Source organism: Pundamilia nyererei, unplaced genomic scaffold (genome assembly GCF_000239375.1).
Source record: "Pundamilia nyererei isolate P.nyererei 1_Seehausen unplaced genomic scaffold, PunNye1.0 scaffold00012, whole genome shotgun sequence".
NCBI classification, from domain to species: Eukaryota; Metazoa; Chordata; class Actinopteri; order Cichliformes; family Cichlidae; genus Pundamilia; species Pundamilia nyererei.
In genome coordinates, this window is record NW_005187413.1 from 5647840 (window position 1) to 5668485 (window position 20646).

Here is a 20646-nt window from a genome sequence, read left to right on the forward strand (position 1 = left end):
ATCTATCTATCTATCTATCTATCTATCTATCTATCTATCTATCTATCTATCTATCTATCTATCTATCTATCTATCTATCTATCTATCTTAGCCCATGTCAAACGTCAAACACTAGGAGGCAGAAGAGGACCACTCGGGATGTTAGAGGCCCACCAGGCCCTTTTAAACCTTTTTTTTTTTTTTTTAAATCAACACACTAAAGTTTGCTTGTGTTTTTGTCCAAATAAACGCCGACAGACAATTTAGAAAATGCATATCCCTGCTCTTTATCCTCATGGCCTCTCCTGAATGAAAAACAATATATTCTGTGCTATAAAGTATGTTGTTGACAGATGAATAAAAACAATATTTTGGTAGGAAAGTATCTTGGCTGTAAACAAAACGCTTTATGAACAGCATCTCCAAAAACTGAAGCACAGTTTCTTTTTTATTTACCCTTTTATTCAAGTTTTTTTCTCCTAATTTCCTGACATCTTGCAGGTCTCCCTGTACTATTACAACACATAGAAACGTTTACAGTAAAGCACCGTCATCAGAGTAAGGCACTCTCCCTCAAATAAGGTTATATCGACCTAAAAATGTTTTATGGCAACTGTAATCTTATGACCTCTGTATTCCTAGATGGAGTGTGCCTGGATTGCACGTCTGCATATTTAAAACCTTTTGCAAAAAAACAACAACAAAAAAACAACAACAAGCAAACAACAAACTACAGCACTTGGACTTAAAATATTTACTAACTGTAGTATTTATTTCCTAAAGACTTAATGTGGGATTGCTGCTGTTCTTTGGTATCTCTCTCTCTCTCTGTGTGTGTGTGTGTGTGTGTGTGTCTTTCTCTCTCTCTCCCTCCCGTCGTTCGCTTTCTCTCTGGATGTGTTTGGAGAGGCTGATCTTGTGCGTAAAATATCCCTGATATTTGAGGCGCTCTACGGATTTAGCGAGCATGCCCAGTGCGTCCCTCTCAGCAACAGTGGAAACCGCTGGTGAAGCATAGGAGTCATACCAAGCATAGCCTGCGTGTCAGTGCAGTCGACTTACAGCTGGCTGTGAGGAGAACTGACGCTACTCATATTTTTGTATTATTTTATTTCTTTGCGCTTTGTCACCGCTGCATACTTACCCGTATTTCAAAAAGTAAACTTACTGAGATCACTTTCCACACGGGTTAAATTTTGTTGAGTTTCCACAGAAGTAAAGTTAGAGGCTGGGCCTTTAGCTTTTTTACCGTCGCTTCAGAGGAGAAGGGAGAAAACAAGCTGGTCTTCTTTTTCCCCCCTTTGTTTTTAATTAAAGCCCGATAAATGCTACTAATGAAAATGGACCTGTTGAACTACCAGTACCTGGACAAGATGAACAACAACATTGGCATTCTCTGCTACGAAGGTAAACTAGCGGGTTTGGGCTGTTTGTGGGCGTACGGCTGTTTTTAAACTTCGGAGTGGCGTTACGCTGCGAGCTAACGTTAACGACGTAGCTGGTCGAAGTTTTCTCCTCAGTTTACGCTGCTTCGCTAGTTAGTCGTTTCTTCCCGCAAGCACGGTAGATAAAACGTGCCACTCTGTACACATGAGCATTGATTTAGCTTGTATACGATTTATGAATACAGACTTGAATAGTGTTTTTCAGCATTTGTTTTTAACCCGATTGTAACGCATTTTACGTAGAGTTGGTGTAAGCGCTCTTTCTATTTTGTCCTTTTCTGAATGGCTGGAAGTGCATTTATTCACTTGTCATATCATTGTTTTTATTATTGAATAAAAATCTAGAAAGAAAAGGCTGAATTAATTGTCTGTAAGTCGTGTGTCCATTTAATGGTCTCTCATAAGACTGACTCACAGTATTACTAGTTAGCGAGCTCTCTGGTGGTGTCCTATTATTCATGCCGTTTGCATTCAGATGAACGGATGTGTCCAAGATTTTCACATCTTGTTTTGTGGGGTTGACCCCCTACAGCACGCTGTAAGCTGCAGCTGCTAATCTTTGTTTAATTTTACAAGTGCAGAGATTTCTTTCTGTGGGCTGCAAGTCATTTCGAGGCATTAAGGTAACTTTTTCATTCAATATTATGTCTTTGTCATGAAATCAGAGAGTAGAAGATTCCAAATCTCTGCAAACTGCCTGACTTTGAAAAGGCTCTCGTCTCCTGTCAGGCTTTGTAAGATTACCCTGTCTGTCCGGGGGCTATGTCCAAGTTTTCCCTCTGCCCTGTCGCTGGCCTCTGCTGCAGCAGGGTCTAATCCAAGAGTGGAAAAAAAGCATGTCCTTGTTTAATTTCACCAGCAGGTCCTCAACTGTCAAGCTGAAGTCAGGTCAAAATGTTCAGTTTATGACATGAACATAAAGTAATATGTTTTATAGATAGAAAGTAAATCTTTGAGACCGGTAGATAACGTGGTGACTGATAATTAGTCCTTATCTTATTTTTTACTATTACAAAAGCAGCAGCAACACAAAGACAACGCATTTTCGTAATAAACCGGTTGGCAGGCTTTTCTTCTCCTGTTTTTAGTCACATTGCTTCTTTCCCCTGCTATTGTGCCTTTCAGCTTGCCTCATCATTTAACATATAATTAACTTGTAATGGAGCTCCTTTTAAATATGCTGTGACTGACACCCATTTTGCACATTTGCACAATGGCATATGATTAAAACAGACGTTAGTTTCTGTTTTGTTTGTTGGTGAATCTATGCTACCAGCAGCAGAAGAAACATTTTTTTTGTTTTTTTTTTGCGGTTTGGCATGTGATTAAGGCTTCTGTTGTGTTTTTATCTGTTTCTAATGCTTCTGGGGAAAGGGGGAAAAAAGCCTTGGGTTGCTGTAATTCCTGTTTGGCTGTTGCTTGCATTTAGGCACATGACTCTTCAAACTGTTCTCAGAAGCTTGAGCTCACATGCCATTATTGAGAAATGTTGGTGGCATTTCTGCACAGTGCAGGTGTATTAGATAAGCCTGCCACTGGCCTGGGATTTTTGCTAGTCAGAATATGAGCGTTTGTGTCACCACGAAGCTTCACTCCTCACAGCTGTCATCTAACTCTAAATAAAATGACATAAGTAAAGATGGAGATAAAATCTTTGTAGTGGTATTTTTGTGCTTATATATCTGCTGGTTTGGATACAATTTGTGTCTGGAAGCATATCTCTGCACTATTAAGACAATCAGTTTGGTTTTCTTTGTGTTTGTTTGTGTGTGTGTGTGTGTGTGTGTGTGTCTGTGTGTGACACAGAGAGAGAGAGTGTATGGTTTTTAGCTGACTGAGCTAAAATCTGAGCTTCATGATAAGAAAACAAAGCTAAAAGGACAAGCTTATCAGTGAAGAGGGGAAAAGGAAAGCCCCTCATGTTCAAACTTGTTGAGCCAAGAAAGGGATAGAAGTGCTTTGTGATATTGTGGGTGTTCTGACTTGTTACTATATGCATGAGCCAAACTACACCATCATCTCCCAACAATCACGCTCCTACTTGTATACTGTCCTGTTGTGAAGCTATTACTGCTCCTGTATTATCACTGACATATAACAACATTTAATGCAGATGGGACATTTGAATACCCTGCCTATAATGCAACTGAATAGCTGCTAAAAAAAAGTAATAATGGATGAACAGCTTGGATAGTCTGCACTAGTGTGACTTTCTAGGTAATCTCAGGTTGAACATTTTGTTTGTTGTGCAGGTAGATATATTGTTTTTACAGACTGTGTAAGTGACAAAGTTTAGTGAATTCTCGCACAAACAAATCAAATCAGCTGTAGTGAATTAGAAAAAAGTTGACATCATTCAGGGTCTTGACTTGGCTCATGGAAAAACAGATTCTGACCTCAAGTTCATTCACCAGGGGTGATTAATGTGCTATGATGGTGACGTGAACCTACAGTGACATTAATCGTCTTCCTTTCTGTCTTTATGACTTAATTCATCTCAGTTGTGAGTTAAAGAAAAATGTGTATTCACTCCTGGTTGGACAGATGAACATGTGAAATTTGGAAGTTTATGCCATGTCATAAATTGTATGCAACTGTGTGCTTCATAACAAATTCCATATAGTAGTCATTCAAATCTGAAGCCCACCAATACTGTAGTTTTGGGCCTGCCATATTGACAAAAACTACAGAGTGTTGTCATTTCTAAACTTCCTCAGATATCTTTCTGCTTTATGTTTGTTTAGAAAAGAAGCCATAAGAGCATATACAGGAGAAAAACAGTAATGATTTATCTGTGATTGGCCAGAGCTGATTGACAGTGGGCCCACAGCATTGAAATTAGATTGGTTAAACAACGTATTGATTGCGACTGACATTGTTCAACACTTTCCTTCTATGCTCTCCAGCCATGTTCGATGTGCTGCATGTTCAAACTAAATACATACTAAAGACATACATGTGACATACTGGCTGAAGTGGGGATAGGACTTGCCAAAAGAAAAACCCCAAAACTTGATCTATCACCATACTTGCTCATTGGCTGTCGCTTTGCTGCCTGTGGTTGGTTGCTTGTGGACATTCTAGGCTAATGTTGCCTGGATAACTTGTTAATATATTTGCCCCCTTTGCCAATCAGCAATACCATTCACTCTAATTGCTAGTTGCTTCAATCAGTTGCCTTAAAGTTGACAAAACTTGGGACCCATTGCATCGTTGCTTGAAGTTGCTGAATGTCATCGACTTTCTATGATGTTCCTACTTCACTGAACACCCCTTTAGTTTTCAGAAACTTGAAGCTCAGTTGATATGAGTTTTAAACAGTTCCTTAAATGTTTATAAGTAGTCCTTCGACAAGCAGTGGTCACAGCTTCCTGGGGCTGTCACCTAATTAATTGTAAAGAGATTTCAGGGCTCAGTGGTTCAAATGGCTCATTTGGATTTAGAGCAAAATATGGATTTTTGTAAACTGTAAAATGCAGTTGGTGGCAGATCTATGAATTAAAAACAAAGTTAAGCCAAAGCAATTATTTTTACCAACAAAAAAAATTAATTCATGATTGACATCATACAACATCATTTTTGTCTAATGTACGCAGCAGGCAGCAAAGAAGTGACGCCATGGTGAAGCAACACAGGCAAAGTGAAGGAATTATGTTGTAGAGTTAACATTAACCACCATTTACTGTGAAGGCAGTTACAACTTTGGTGGGTTAAAAAGCCAATAAGAGGGTCACTAGGTCCAGGTTGTTTCTCTAAGTTAGTTAATCTGATGAACTAGAGATAACTAGTTTTGTATTGCTGTTACTTGCAACTTAGACTCTTGACCACTGAAGCACAGCACAAAACATCATCTCATCTCTTTATTTTAACCAAAATATGGAGAATAGAATCTAGAGTTTTAATAAGCAGCAGTCTTTATATTGATATAGTTGTCTAAAATCTCCCTAACACATCATAGCTGACCTTGAAGCAATCTGCATTTCTGATGCTCAGTAGTTTAGCTAAGAATTAAAACCATGTTGCCAAATAGGACACTGAATCTTTTTTTTAATGTGAGCCATGTAGGGATTTATTCCGATGTGTCATCAATGTGACATGCGACACCTGATTATGCTAAACCACCTACTTGCGCTGTGTTTTTTTCCCCTCTCTTCTGTCTCTCTTTGTCTGTCTGTGTGCCTCCATTTTCATATCAGAGGTCAAACAAATCTAACATCGGGTTTAAAAGTTCAGGTCAGTCTCATACAGTCCAGGACTTTTGTGGAAGAGCTTTTTTTGTATTTCCTTTTTAGTATTTAAAGTGTAAAACCTCCATGGACTCGGATAATAAAGGCAGCCAGAGGGCCAAGTTCAATTTACTGAGAAATTCAGCTAAAAATAACTACATAGCTGTTTTGCAGAGAGAAGACATGCTAGGAACCATCTTTTTTTAAGTATCAGATAGGGGGGAAGGACAGAGGGGGGAAGGACAGAGCGAGGAAGGGGGAGAGAGACGGAAATGAGAGCGAGGGAGAGGGAAGCTCGCCTCAGTTTGTAATCCAATCTCATCCTGATCCAAGCTGTTTGAAGTTCTATCAGGAGAAATAGGCTTTGATCCTGTGGACCTAATGAACTCAGAGAGGGGAAAAGACAGAGTGGAGTTTGGCTTCTGGGTTACGGCTCTATTCCCACTAATTGTCTGCTGGTTTAATGTAAATGAAATGTATTTAGTGAACAAATATTTAAACTAATGTACTATAAATAATCACTTCCTATATGTAGATACATTTCTTGTGTGTAAAAATATATAAAAACTTAATGTGTAAGTACTTCTGCTCTTGTTGTTTCTTTTTGCCTTTTGATTTGAGAATAAATTGCAGAAAATGATTTCATTGTATTGTCCTTCAGATTATCACCAATGCAGGTTAGTTTCAGAAGGAAAACTATGCAACCAGTTTCCAGTTTGTTGTATATCCCTAGTTTAAAAAAACACAAATGACTAATGCAGAATTAGTGTGTATTGAAACTGCATTAGGCTGTGAAATCATCTTCTATAACTCATAAGAAAAAGCGGATATAATAAAATTCTCAAAGGCTGCAGTCGTGTCAGATAGTTACACTTGAATGACAACCTAGTATATATTAGTGTGCAATAGCAGTTGTATTGTCGCGCAGGTCAACAGTGTTTGACCTCATACGGTCGAATGTCTTGCCGCTCGAAGATTCACTCTTTTGTTGAGCACTTTACTCGGTGATAAGCGAGTCCTGGATGCTGATTGGACAGTGTGGTGTCAGTCTCTCTTCCTTTATTGCCATCCCTCTCCCTGCCAAAAAAGATGATGTCACCCTTGTTACCATGGTACACAGTAGCACGAGAAGGAACATGCCAGAGAGAGAGGGTGAGGGGAGGAGCTGCAGCTGTGTTTCATAGGCCATGAAGCTTAACATGCATGGAGGAATGGTGGAGGAACAAAGTCTTTTCATAGTCTTTAGGCTGTTTTTGCTGCCGCATTCTGAATGACTCAGTTTTAGTTTAAACTGGCTTTCAACCAGATTTTATGACCTTATTCATCTGAAGAAAAGAAGAATAAATATTTATAAGAATTCAGTTTAATGTCTAATGTCCTGCTACTTAGTACTAATGTGTGTGTGTGTGTGTGTGTGTGTTTTGGGTTTTTCTTTTGGTTCTACAAATGCAGGAAGAATATTTCTCCAAAATCTAATCAATACTGATTGGTTTGTTATACAAAATAATTTGAAATGAAGGATGAACTAACAGTTAGCAAGTGTTTGTAACTAATTCGTTTTTATGTGAGTTGGACTAGGAGTTTTAGTGTAGGCCTTTCAGTGTTGTTTGGGTAAAGTCAGACAGATACATGAGGCAGAAGCAGTGGAAAGTCCCCATGCTGAGACAGAGCCAGTGGTAGTTTTCCTGATTCTCTTGCTCTAAACTCCCACTCACTGACAACTCTGTAGGCCTTCTGTACGAGGGATAAGGCTGCAGAGGGAGAAATAGTTCCCCCCCCACACACAAACATATGCAGAATCCATCCGCAACTATTTCTTTCAAAACATTCCTCACCAGATACTCCTTCTTTTATGCCAGAGGTTTGTGCCTCTCTCAGCAAACTGTATAAGTCAACAAAACCCCAGACACAGCCTGTAACGTTGTCATGCGGTAGACACCTTGTTTTAAAGTGGCAATACAGCAGTCACCTTCTGCTTTTAAATGCTATAATTTAGGCTAATTACTATAATTGACATTTATTTTACAGTAATCTTAGTAAAGCTAACCACGTGAGGTGACCACAGCCGCACAACTGTCACTCTAGTCTCATTTTTGAAAATGACAAAAGTGCAGGCAGCAGTTCTTTTGCAAACTTTCTAAGACACATTCTCCTAATGTTGTATTGCGTTTCACTTGATGTTTTCGTCTTTCAGAGTTTGTGTAGCAGTGGAGCAATCTCAAACTCATTCAGACTTCTAAATGATCGTGTTTTGGAACACGGTGTCAGCAGCACTAATAACCCTCTGTCTTGTCTTTCTTTCCTCCCTTGATGTCTTTCCTCCTCAGGTGAGGCAGCTTTAAGAGGAGACCCCAGACTCCTGTCCCTGTCGTCTTCCTCCTCGTCTTCATCATCGTCCTCCTCATCTTCCTCCTCCAGCCACAGGACGGGTCCTCCTCCCATCAGCCCCACTAAGAGGAAGCTGAGTGGTGATCAGGGGGACAGCGACATGGATGAAAACGAGCACGTGGCAAAGATGAGTCGACTGTTTGCCGCGCAGCTGTGAGTACATATACACATGCAACTGAACAACACACACATTCTAATAAAAAGCTTTATAAACATCTGGAGTTATAATTTCCAGATGCTCACTTTTTTATGAGTATCTGGAAATGAAAATGAACTTGTAGTTTGCTATCAGTGCACATTTCTCTTTCATGTCCATCTGTCTCTTTCATATACAAACAAACACTGTAGCCAGTGAATGGCCATGTACACTGAACTGTTTTTCATACATGTCCAGAATGCATATTTAGAACCCTTGGTGCCTTGAGCCTTTAAAAGAAGTCAGTTTTTCCTGTCAATGCACATGTTTCTGCCATCCATGTGTGAAACGGTGCACAGTGGCGCTATCTTAGAAGTCCTAGTTTGGACTCCAGGGTGCTATGCCAGGTTTAGCTCGCTCAACAGTGTTACAAACTCCTTATAGCTGCAGATCTCTGGAAGCTTGGAAACAGGGACTGCACAACAGAACGATTACTCACGTCGTTCCCGCATTCCCAATACCAGAGATTCCAGAGTCCTGGTTGGTGGTGGTGAAGGACTGCTCGGGCCAGGGGCAGTCGAGTCAGAGTCAGACATGACTGAGTCAGTTATAGGACTCCAGCCATTGCTATTTATTGCAGATGGAGTCAAGGGGTGCTGGGTAGAGCTGTACAGTTTTGCGTGCAGTATGTCAGTATGTCCAGATGCTGGGGGTAGGGGTTGGGGGTGGGGAGCGGAGCAGAAGTCGAACATATTTTTATAACCACAGCGCTGTCTGCCAAATGACTAGACAAGGGCTGTGCTATGACTTTTGGCTGTACTTGTATATAAAATGATCAGTTTGAGAAAAGGAAGAGGGGCAGCAAAATTATATTTTTGCTTCTCATATGAATTTAAATTTAACAGCAGAAAACTACATATTCTATAAAATTAGGAAATATCCAAAGAGTGAGATATTCAAGCCCATTTCTGCCTCATGCAAAAATACAATACAAGTAATATGTGGATTGTTTTTATCCTTCTTGAAGTTTTCAACTGACACAGTGGGATGCAGTAGATGAATGACTGGATATACTGGAAACTGGAAGAAGAGAGAATGGGTACAAGCATTGTTATTATATAGCTAAACTTATACAGTCACACACTTACATGTAGTACATGGCTGGCCCAAACAGGAATATCCCACAAGTGTCTGAGAATAGATGACTTGGAAACCAACAGATTTTAAAGGCAACCCTACAAAATGTTCACGTGTAGATAGATTCTATGGTTGCCCACCACCTGATTTTCATCATTAGTTAGTTTTAGCACCCGGTAGTTGTGAATACAAGTTACCGGAAAAATAAAAAATTTGTGCCACGTTTAGCTTCACACTGATGCACTTGCTTTTTCTTTTGTTATGACTCCAGAGCATCGCTTTCCTTTACAACTGTGGCCCTTTTACCCCTCCCTAAAAAGCTCAAAGTCATTTCTCGCCATGCTGTGGCAGGTTTAATTCACCTCGAGCCAAGATGAAGAAAAGAGCCCTAGGGCAACAAGAGAGGTAAAACCAGTTCAGCTGTTTGGAAACACTTTGCTTCAGGGAGTCCAACAAGGAAGAGCGAATATAACCTTCAACAAATGAGTTTGTATGTCTGAAAAGTCAGTGAGTAAATAATGTTGATTTTAGGATTACATTAAATAGTTATGATATAATCGAGGAACTCTGGCCAAATAATTAAACAAGTTAAAATCTCAAAAAACTTTCTGCAGAAGTATCTCAAATTACTGGCACTGGTTTCCAACACTCCACAGTGCAGGTAAATGGAAAAAATTACACACTGGTGTTTGTGTATTTACTGATATTTGTGAAGCAATAATTGTTTGCAGAACCTATAGCAGCATACAGATAATGTCGTTTTATTGTCATGATTATTTTTATGTATTTATTTATTTATTTATTTAGACTAGGTTGCATCTGGCTTTTGAATTAAGCTGTTCTACTGAGGCCGTGGGTAAGGGTCTTTGTTCTTTAATCTTGTGACACATAACAAAGGATTAGCTTGTGAGATTTGACATTTGTGCAGAATCATCATTTTTCCTGTTATTCTGTGGCAGTTGTGTGGGCATTAGGGTTATAGTCTGCAGTAAATCCAACCACTGCTTGTGGTATTATTCTGTTGTCTCTGTTGTTTTTCACTCCACGTGGGACATTATATATGCACTGTGTGGTTAACTTTTGCATGCATCGATACGCAAGTGCTCCTACTTGTGTATCACAAGTTTCGTAAGTCGGTGTTGTGCAGCACAGTAGAACTTATTGTTATATCAGCTTTCAGTTGGTGTCACAGATCCTCGCCACAGCTCCTACGTGCAACCATGTTGTTTGACTAGAATAAGGTTCTGTAAAAATAAAACTGATGCAAATGTCTGTGATGTTTAGGGCTTTTCAGACTGCTCGTTTTACCATGATTATTTCCAAGGCGCAAGCCATAATCCCCGTATTTAATCTCCATTTTAATTATGACCTTGAAGTCATTTGACTCCTGCTGCTGCAGGTTAATCTCTACCTAACAAAAGTCAATTGCTACTTGACTTGCTGCAGCTTGAAGATGGATCCAGGGCCTTTCTAGTTCACAAAGATTTTTTTTTTTTATCCTGGAAACCAAGTTCCCCTCGGGTCATCCCAAATGTGTCTTTTTTTAGTCATCTAATTTGAGGTTTCTCTGAGGGCATTCTTCCCCTGGTAACTGCTGTACGACTTGTTGAAACTTGTATCCAGCATCAGCCAGAAACACTTTCCTCCTAGGTGTAGCTCCCCTCCCTTTCCAAAGAACTTGGAGTGAAGTGGAAAATGATGGGATGTTGCTACAGAGAAAATTGAGCTAAAAATGCTCCTTAAACACCCTCCCCACATGAAAAACGACATAGGGCAGCCAGATTTTTAACATACATTCTGTTTTCCTTTCAGCTGTGCCATGTAAGGAGATTAATACTGTAATACAGTGCTTTTTCTACTCTTAATAAGTAAAGTACTTTTACACCGCATCCCTTATTCACCAATTCACCTTCACATTCATACAGCACTTTATTTTTTGCCCTTAATGGGTTTTTTTCAATAGAAAAATGAAACTCCACCCAAACCACACACAGAAGCAGTTCCCACGTCTTCTCTATCTGTTGGATTTTCCTGGCTGCTTCTGTCTGTCTGCTTTCTCTTTGTGTGTGTGTGTGTGTGTGTGTGTGTGTGTGTGTGTGTGCGCACTGATTGCTCAGCTCACTGTTGAGTGTCCCTGCCCATGCAGAAGCTTTTGTGTTCATTCTTTTTTCTGAAAAGTGTGGGTTTTTCTCTCTTTTTGCTCGTATTGCAGCTTTCCTCTGCTTTCCTCTGCTTCCCTCTGTGCTGACTTGTCGAGCTCCGTGTATTTGGCTTTCTTTTGTATTTAAGTTCAGTCATATTTTCTGTGAGCCTCAACACACACAGACACCTGACACCTCCGATTAGGGCGGGGCTATGAAGGGGGGACGCTCAAGTTTCCTCTGTTGGCCAATCACTACGAGCTAAAGTTAGGGGGAGGTGCACAGGCAGTGGTGAGAAAAAGTAAACTCTCTGAACCAGCTGAAGCTTTTATGTTTGTTTTTATGAACATGCATGATAAGTGAATGCATTTTGCTTTTGTCGGCTGCCTGTGTGTTTTAAGAATGTGGCCGTAAGTATGTTTTTCTCAGCAGGCTTATTGTTTTAATAAAATCTTCCTTTTTTTGTTGTTGTTGCTGTAAGTCCCAATGAAAACAGACTCTTGAAGGGTTTTTGGCATTCAAAATCCTGAATATTGAAGTCTTAATAGAAATAACTGCCAGTGCTTATATGTCGCCCTAGTCTACATGTATCCATCGATTTGTGCAGGCATGCACATGTGCTGTTGTCTGTGTTGTTTACACATGCATGCGTGCTCTCCTACCTGTGATCATCTGAGTGCTTGTGTGTGTGTGTTTCTGTGTGGGGTGAGGTCAGGCAACAGGGGCTACTTTTTCATTTTCTCTGAGTAGTAGGAGGAGCCTTGAACAAAGAAGCCTTATCCTGTCCACTGGAGCCTGCGGGCTGGAAGCTTGCTCCTGCCTGTGTGCCTGCCTGCCACTCTGTAGTTGTAGACTCGCCAGTATGAGAGTCCTTAACAGTTTCATTGCTCCTTGAGACTAAAAGCCACTGACATAGTTTTTGCATTGACTGTAGTTTGGCGAATTTAACTACAGGAAAGTTTATATTCAGCAGTCAAAATACATTAGACTCATTAGGTACTAGTTTGCTTTTTGTTGTTTTTTTGAAATACCATGAAAATCTGTTGGTTCTGTGAATGCGCCAATAAAACATGAGGACCTTGACTAATGCAAACTATGTCTGGTTAGTCACTGGTTGGAACAGATCTTTGCTTTTCATGCACTTGATAATAGTTCTGAATTTCCATTTCTCTTCACTCTGTAGAATTTTAACCACCGATGAAAATCTGAAATGAAAGCCTGAAGATCTGCAGTTGCATTCATGCTACATTATGCTGAAACAGTATACAGTATTACAGTTTACTCCAAATGTACGGCTGTATCTATAGGCACTAAATGCAAAATCCAAGTAAATCACATTGCTGCACAGAATACTGTAGCTTACAGAAACCACAGCTGCTTTCTACTGGGAACCTCATCAGTAAGTTGTTCTCATGGAAGTTTCTCTAGAGGCTATATGGGGAGAAAATAAGAATGGAAAGAGGCTGTGTGTGTGTGTGTGTGTGTGTGTGTGTGTGTGTGTGTGTGTGTGTGTGTGTGTGTGTGTGTAGCTGGTGAAGTCATTGTTACCCTCTTGTTTTACATGAAACTATTTATGTAGCGAGCATGTGAGGAAAGGAGGGGAGATGTGGGTTTTTGTTTTTAGCTGTGTGTGTCTATGTGTCTGTGTGTGTTCACATGTTGTTTTCTTTGCCTTCTTGTTGTGGTTGTTCCCATATCCGATCTGTCCCAGCTTTGATAACAAAGGATTTTCTTCAGTTCTCTGTCTCTGCAGTCAGTTAACTGTCAAAAATGTGCTGTTTCTATCAGTATTTCTGCATGATTGACAATCTGAAGGCTCCAGCACCAGCGTGTAGAGAGCAGTGAACAAGCTAGTCTTTGGTTTAGAATTGAAGTGTTATATATCATTTGTTTCAGCAGATATTTGATTAAAGGGCATTTCCTCTGGGCTTTGATCCTAAAGGATGCAGATATTTTTGCTAACTTCCGCTCACACCAGCTACTAAAGACTTCAAACAGCAGAGTAAACGGTGTTGAGATGTTTGTATACTATATATACATAGTCTGAATAAGCTCTGTGGCTCACAGTCTGTGAGTGTGTATGTGTATGTATATCTCTTTTTTGTGGTTTTGTGTAGAACTTGTAGAGCTTGGTTCTGGTTATAACCTGTGGTTAGGCCTTCATCCTCTTCCACTTCTTTTTTTTCTTTTTGTTGTCTTCCCTCTACACCCTGATTCTTCCCAGATGTTTCCTGTGTGTATCTCTCCCCCCCCTCTCTCGTCTTGCTTTTTAAAAAAAATGCATTTATTAAAGAGTTGGATATGAACCTCTGCCCAACCAAAGATTTGTAGGGAGGTTTTCTCTAAAGACCTTGGAACACAATTGTGAGAAAAAGCCTCGAGCTTTTATAGCTTCTGTCTCGCTGCCTCATAGTCAAATATAGCAAATTCACCAAACTGGCAGTCTCATACAGGATTAACCCTGGCACACTTTGAAAAAGAACCCATATTTTTAAAGTTCTTGGTTCATATGTTTCTATTTGTTTTATGTAGTTTACTGTCGTGATTATTAGGGCATGTTAGCTCAAACAAACTTGCTTTTCTAGCCAGCATGAACTAATTACTTGCCTGCCCCCCCCCAGATCATTCAAACACATGATCGCAGTATGATCTTTAACTTGAGGTTGACTTGCGGGCCGGATGTCATGTGAGTGGTTACTTAAAAGGCTATGCTTAATGATAGATCTGAGTAGTGTAACATTGTTAAAGATATATGAATATATCATTTATGTATTGAGGGTTGGACTCTCTGGGTTTTAAATTAAGGGATCTTTCAGTAGGTGCCCACCACAGTGACTACCACTAATACCAGGCTGCATATAACCTAGCCTGCAGTAAAATACAGCCAGATAGATATTTTCTCTGTATTTCATTTCTCAAACAGATCAGTTTGATGTCCTTTACATCATTCCTATTTACAAAGTAAATCAACTGAAAAAAGGGATCAGAGACGTTAGAAAAAGATATGACTGAATATTCTCACATATTCTGACTGAGCTCTACGTTTAAAAAGCTTTAGTTTGGTTTTTGTAGTTTGGCCAGTTTATCTAGGAAACGTCACTTTAGCAAACATTTTCTGCCAATTAAGAGGAATCCTGTCATCACACTGCTGGTGGTAAGAGCCCACTTGTTGTTTGTAAACTGCTTTCCTTCATGTTTATTTATACGTTATTGGATTTGGGCTTCCTTTACTCTCTGTTTCCAACCTCACCCCCTTCTTTTAAAAAAAATGCTGTTTGTCTCCCAGTGCCCACTGTAGGGGCCAAGTCTCTGTGTTATTTAGTAATCAAAGGCTGCCCCCCCCCCCTCTCTCTCTCTCTCCCACTTTTAGCTCCCATCTATCCCTCTTGTCCTGGCAGCCTGCTCTCTTTAGCTCTAGCCCTTTTTACCGCTCTGTGGCCATGTTTCATGTGTAGCCCTTGCCATCTACCCTGTCCGTCCTCTCCCTCCTTCCCCAGCTGTGACCTTAATGATAATTAAGAGGTGAGTAAGAGAGACAAAGGCACAGAGTGGGTTTTGAAAGCCTGATCTCTGGCATGAAATGTGGTCCAGGGTTTGGTGGGCAATCAGGCGAGGGGAAGGCGGGGGCGGCGGTGGATTCGACAGCTATTCCATTCATTGGTCAGATTTGTTGATCCCATTCACTGGCTCCTGCAATGGGCCCTCTTGAATGAGGATGTGGGCATGCCTGCTCTTTGGCAGTGATTAAAGTTTGGAACAACTTCCACAACCCAACTCAAGACCCAGCTGCTGGGAAGGGATGAGAGAGCTTTGTTATCTGCTTGGCTCTTAGCTAATCAAGAGATTGTTTATATTTGAAAATAATAGAGAAATTATGCAGGGGGACCTTTCTTTATATTGTCTGATTAAAAGTGGATGTTTCATGTAGTAATAATTTCAACAATTTATTCAGTTGAATAGGCTTTAGTTTTAATTATGACCTGATTTAAAGGGATCAGCTCCAGAATGTATGTTTTTCTTTGTACTGTTTAAAAAAAATGAAGATGAAATGGAGAATTGATGCCACTGTGAAAGAACAAAAAAAGCTTGTTGGTGAGCTGTCGGCCAGGGTTTATGCAAGCGCTGCCAAGTCCTTTCCTTCTTTAACCCTCAGGAAGTTTGCTGCTGATTGTGAGAAAAAGGGGAGGAAAAAAAAGAGAGCGGGTCTCCGTGAATGTAAGCTCTCGGCACAAACGAAGGAAACTACTGACCTCACTCTTTCTTAAAGTCGAGGTCCCGACCATTCACATGCAACTCACCCTTCCCCACCTCTTCTCGGCTCTTCTCGGCTCTTCCTCTCCCCCTTTATGTATTCTGTGTAGATTGTTTATTTGTGGAGGACTGTGCCATGGACTCCAGATGCTTGACCCAACAGTCAGGTTGCTTAGTCACATGGATCTACAACTGCTTTCTTGAGCTTGTTTTGCAACTTAAAGGGCTCCTGCAGCCTTTTAACTTGTGTGGGTTAGGAAATGCCCCTGCATAGTATTCGGTGGAGAATGAAGAAGTTATATATAATAATCGATGTTCGCTTGAGTTCAGTATTATTTCTTGCAAATTTAATCAAGCCTGCATGGTTTGTGTGTAGCATATTCTGTGTAGGAATGAGCAAGTCGATGTCGCTATCTGTGAATGGATTATGGAGTTGGGGAGAAAAGGAGAGACAGAGGCGAGTACAGTAAATCTTGCTCCCTGTAGCTGGGCCTCAGTTTGTAAGAGGGGAGTGAAGCGCACACACGGACACACACCCACAAACACAAAAAAAAAAAAACACAGAGCAAATCTGATGTAGGGACCAAAACAATTACTAACTTGTTAAACTAGAACTCAATGGTCTTTAGTCGCAGACACTTGTTTACATCAGACATATCACAATCATTATCGTCAGAGCTGGAAGAAAGCCTGTTTTCTTAAACTGTTGTTACTTTAATCCCTTATCCTTATCTGTTTTGCAGTGATTAAAATATGAGCTCACTGCTTGGTGATAACAGTGCTGCTAAATAATTCCCTTTCATATGGAAGGTGCATGGCTAACCTCCTTTTACCTCCATTAATCACTTCATTGTTGTAAGTGTGGACAGGGAATAAAACTCAAAGAAAGGATGTTTAGTGACTTTAATTGAATGTTGAGTGACATCAGCCTGCATCTATGCTCCGTTAGTAGTTTTCTTTTCTTTTTTTAATTATGACTACAGTAAGTGCAGCTTGCCGAAGAGATGAAGTTGATTTGCTTTGCTGGGGAAACCTCTCAAGAGCTTTGAACTTTGTGCCCATTTGTCCCTCCTGTGTCGAGATAAGTTTGGAGTCTATCCATGTTGGATAAAGTTAGGAGAGTGTTCCTTCCTCCATCTGAGGACAGTGTGTGAGCCTGTGTTGGCACCATATGGTCTTATCAAACCCCACCAGCAATCTGAGAGCTAAGGCTGTGTGTCCATGAGAGTGTGTATTTGTTAGACCAGTATTAATAGCTTTTGCCGTTCCTGCTGACACAGAGCACCATTTACAATTGTCCTTTTATAATCTTTATTTTTTCCCCCCACGTCACATTCTCCCTGTCTTAGCTGAACTCCTTGTGATCTTTCTGTCTCTTTACTTCTTGGCTTTTTTTTCTTTGCCCATTCCTTACATCGTTTGTCAACACTCTTTGCACGTCATGTTTACTTTTCATCTCATCCCAAACACCAAATATTGTGTTTTTGATAACCTTGGATCGTTATGTTTAAGCTCCAAATGTCTTCTCTTATCATTTTAATTATGATACTGGCTTCAGAGTCAATTTAGTGCTAGCAGACTCAGAATACACATAATTTAAATAACACTATCCAGTGTGCAGGATGAATAACGTGCGTTTGTTTTTTGGCTACTTGGCTGTTCCTCAGGAAACCTAATGGAGATTATCGCAGCTCTCCTGGCTCCAAGGACCGCAGCAGGAGCCCCATCGAACGTGTGTTGGTGCCGGGTGCTCTGGGAGTGCCGAGCAACCACATGTACAGCCACCCCCATCACCTCCACCTGGCCAGCTTAGCTACCATGGACCAGCCACTGGCACTTACCAAAAACAGCATGGTGGAGTCAGCACGCAGCAACACAGCAGCTATGGCTACAGTGCTGCACACAGTCAGCACTGTGGAACGCCAGCAGGTAACATACCCGTCCTGTCTTTGGCTCTAATGCGCACCACATTTTTCTTAAATTGTCGAGTGAAACCTCAACTCTGGTAGGTCCCCGACATGATGTGACTAATATGCTTTCATTAACCTGCCTCCTTGGTTGGTGGAAAGTACACATTTCCTATTTGGCTTGTTTGCAAACCATGTTTTAAAATCCTGGTGGTCACTGGATCATTCCTGCTGCCTCAAACTTGAAACGTCTTTTCATTTTCTCCATCTTTTCTGAAAAGTTGCTGTTCTGTTCATTTTGCATTCACTCTGCTTCTTTTAACACGCTTTAGCAAATTGCTGATCGGCAATCATAAGACTGAATTCGACATTTAACACAGACTCTTTGTGTTTCAGAATCGTCCCTCAGTGATCACATGCGCCCCAGCAAACAACCGCAACTGCAACCTGTCTCACTGTACAGTCTCCCACAACGGCTGCTCCAACTTCACCAATAACTACAGGAGAAGCAACAGTGAGTACACGTTTGCAAATCCATTTGCAACAGCAATGCGCACCCCAGAGAGAAAACAGCTCATACTCTCCACGTTCAGATGTAAATGTATTGTAGTAATGCTAGTAATGCTAGGGTTCTTCTGTTTTTATAGCGAAACCGTTGTTATGATAGCGTTTAAACATACTTAATTACAATCTTATCTGTTATCTCTGTACCCACAGAGTCACTCGAGGCCTTGGCCAATAAAACATTTGTTTTCTTTTTCCTTCATGTTTTCTGTGGGTTTTTATGATCCCAGTGAAATCTCTATGATCTCATTGAGGTTAACAGTGAAGTTTAAAATGTTGATTTAAAAAGAAAACCTGCAATAAAAAAGTAAACTCGCATGCACATTAAAACAAATTGCCTGCTGACCATTTCTTTGTATTTTAGTTTTTTTTGTTGTTTTTTTAACTAATATTGTAACTAAAACCCTTTTTTTCTCTTCTTCTTGCATAAGCCAACACAGTGTGCGACCCTGTGATTGAGGAACATTTCCGTCGCAGCCTTGGGAAAAACTACAAGGAGCCCGAGCCCACCGCCACCAACTCGGTGTCCATCACGGGCTCAGTGGATGACCACTTTGCCAAGGCGCTCGGCGAAACCTGGCTGCAGATCAAAAACAAAGGGAGTCCCTCGTCATCTGGCAGCAGCCCAAACTCCTCCCCTGACAGTCGCATGGTCAATCACAACCACTCCCCTTCTGTCGTCTCCTGAAGGGGGTGGATAGACCCCAGTTTTCCCGATCCTTATCCTGGCTCTAACATCCATGCCCCCATCACTTTGGTCTGTCACCAGCATCCCAGAGGGAATGCTTGTCTGCTGGTCTGCTAAAAATATCTAAAACCCTCAAGCCCGCTCTCTCACTGTGCACTCATAGAGGATCAATCGAGCAATAACAACACAGTCATTTTTCCCATCTGTCCTCTGGTATGCTAATGCCAGACAATCAGTAATGAGTGATGAGGGTTTAGCCTGGAGCTTAGGTGGAGCATGAGCTTGCTCCTTCCAGTCATACATCATCCTGCATGTCAAGCTTGGAGCTGAGCAAGTGTCTGTAGTTATATGTAAATACGGAGAGAACGGAAAAGGAGGTGTTTTAATTATTAATTTTTTTTTCTTTTCTTCTTTGTTGTTATTTTTCTTTAACGGTAGTTTTGTGTACTTGCTTCTGCGTTATGCGATGCCCGACGTTTCAAAGGAAAGATGAGCGAGAAACACTTTGGAGAAAATGAACATAAACCACCTGACTGTTCTACCAAAGAAACCTCAGACGCTGATGTTTATCCATGCCCAACTCGGAAACAAAACAACAAAAAGCCATCTTGCAATCACCTCCCTCTGTTTTTATCTCCTTTCATCCTCTCACCTGCCTTCCCCCTCTCCCCCCCCTCACTTTTCCTCTCTCTCTTCTGTGTATGTGTTCTCGTGGTTTTGTTACTGTATGTGTATACTTTAGTGATCGACTCGGTCTGATTTGCACTACTGCCGTAGAGAGTAAAGGGTGGCATGTCATTTTGCGATCTGGCACTGAACACACTGGGACGGACGAGGCTGACTTTGACACGATGGCATATTATTCCAACTTTTGTTGGAATAGCCATTTTTGCATGCCATTAACTCCTCTCTGAAATCTACCCGTGCACATTTCCACCCCAGCGCTGGTAGAAAAGCGTGAACAAGGTCATTATCCATTATTTATTGAAAGCATTTAGGAAAATGTAAACACGCCTTTATGGCGTTGGGCAGTAGACGCATGACTCACAGCAAGCTTTTGACTTTTGAAACTTCAGTAGTGAAGCTGTTAGCTGAAAACACACACGTAGGTGAAAAACAGCCACCAGCACTAAGGAGTGGTTATATTGAGAGCTGCAAGTATTAATATAAATAAAGAGAAAAGTCATTGGAGGGACTTAAAAATTTACCATCCACCATTAGTCACCAAACCGCTACATCATATTGTGAGAACAAGGTTATAAGTAGGTTGAATTAAACACTAGAATTGCAGCTTGTAGATTTGGTCTAATGTGGCCATAAGATGTGTAAATATGAATTTTTGTATGTGGTTTATACAGATACCTAAAAAGCAAAAGACCCCTTGGTTTGATCCTGGTCCTCTGGTATCGGCTCTACGCACATCCAGATTCTTATTTAAGCAGCGCTGATTTGTATCGAACAATAAAAACTGTTGGCTTTCAGTTTAAGAGCACAGTCAGGTTAAAAATGAAAAAACCGTCAGCTCCTGTGATGTTCATGGCCATCACAACCGTAATGAGAGGAGATTAGGGTTGAAAACACTGACCGAGTGTGTTGAAGGCTGGGCTTTGCCGAACGACGTGCTTTGATGTGTTTCACGGGCTTAACTGCTGACAGTGATGAGGGGATAGATGACGCTGCACGTCACTTTGTGGTTGAAAGAAAAAAAGTCTGGTTTCTCGACCGGGGGAGAGAAGATTTTTCAGATCTCTTCAAACACACCTTTGTTTTTGTTGTTTTTTTTT

At 40.8% G+C, this 20646-nt stretch overlaps 1 protein-coding gene across 2 annotated transcripts in view; it reads left to right on the forward strand.

Annotated features, from left to right (window-relative positions):
• vgll4b (vestigial-like family member 4b) overlaps nt 1–19531 on the forward strand; it is a 37266-nt gene extending 17735 nt beyond the window's left edge. The window contains exons 1-5 of one of the 2 annotated variants that reach the window (XM_005724659.1): nt 914–1386; nt 7978–8191; nt 17371–17632; nt 18007–18124; nt 18606–19531. In XM_005724659.1, coding sequence (XP_005724716.1) covers nt 1305–1386; nt 7978–8191; nt 17371–17632; nt 18007–18124; nt 18606–18862 — 933 coding nt within the window. In that variant the 5' untranslated portion in view covers nt 914–1304 and the 3' untranslated portion in view covers nt 18863–19531. Of the gene's footprint in view, nt 1–913; nt 1387–7977; nt 8192–17370; nt 17633–18006; nt 18125–18605 lie in introns of those variants that run through there. The other variant, XM_005724660.1, reaches the window with a different exon arrangement.
• The last annotated feature ends 1115 nt before the right edge of the window (nt 19532–20646 follow it).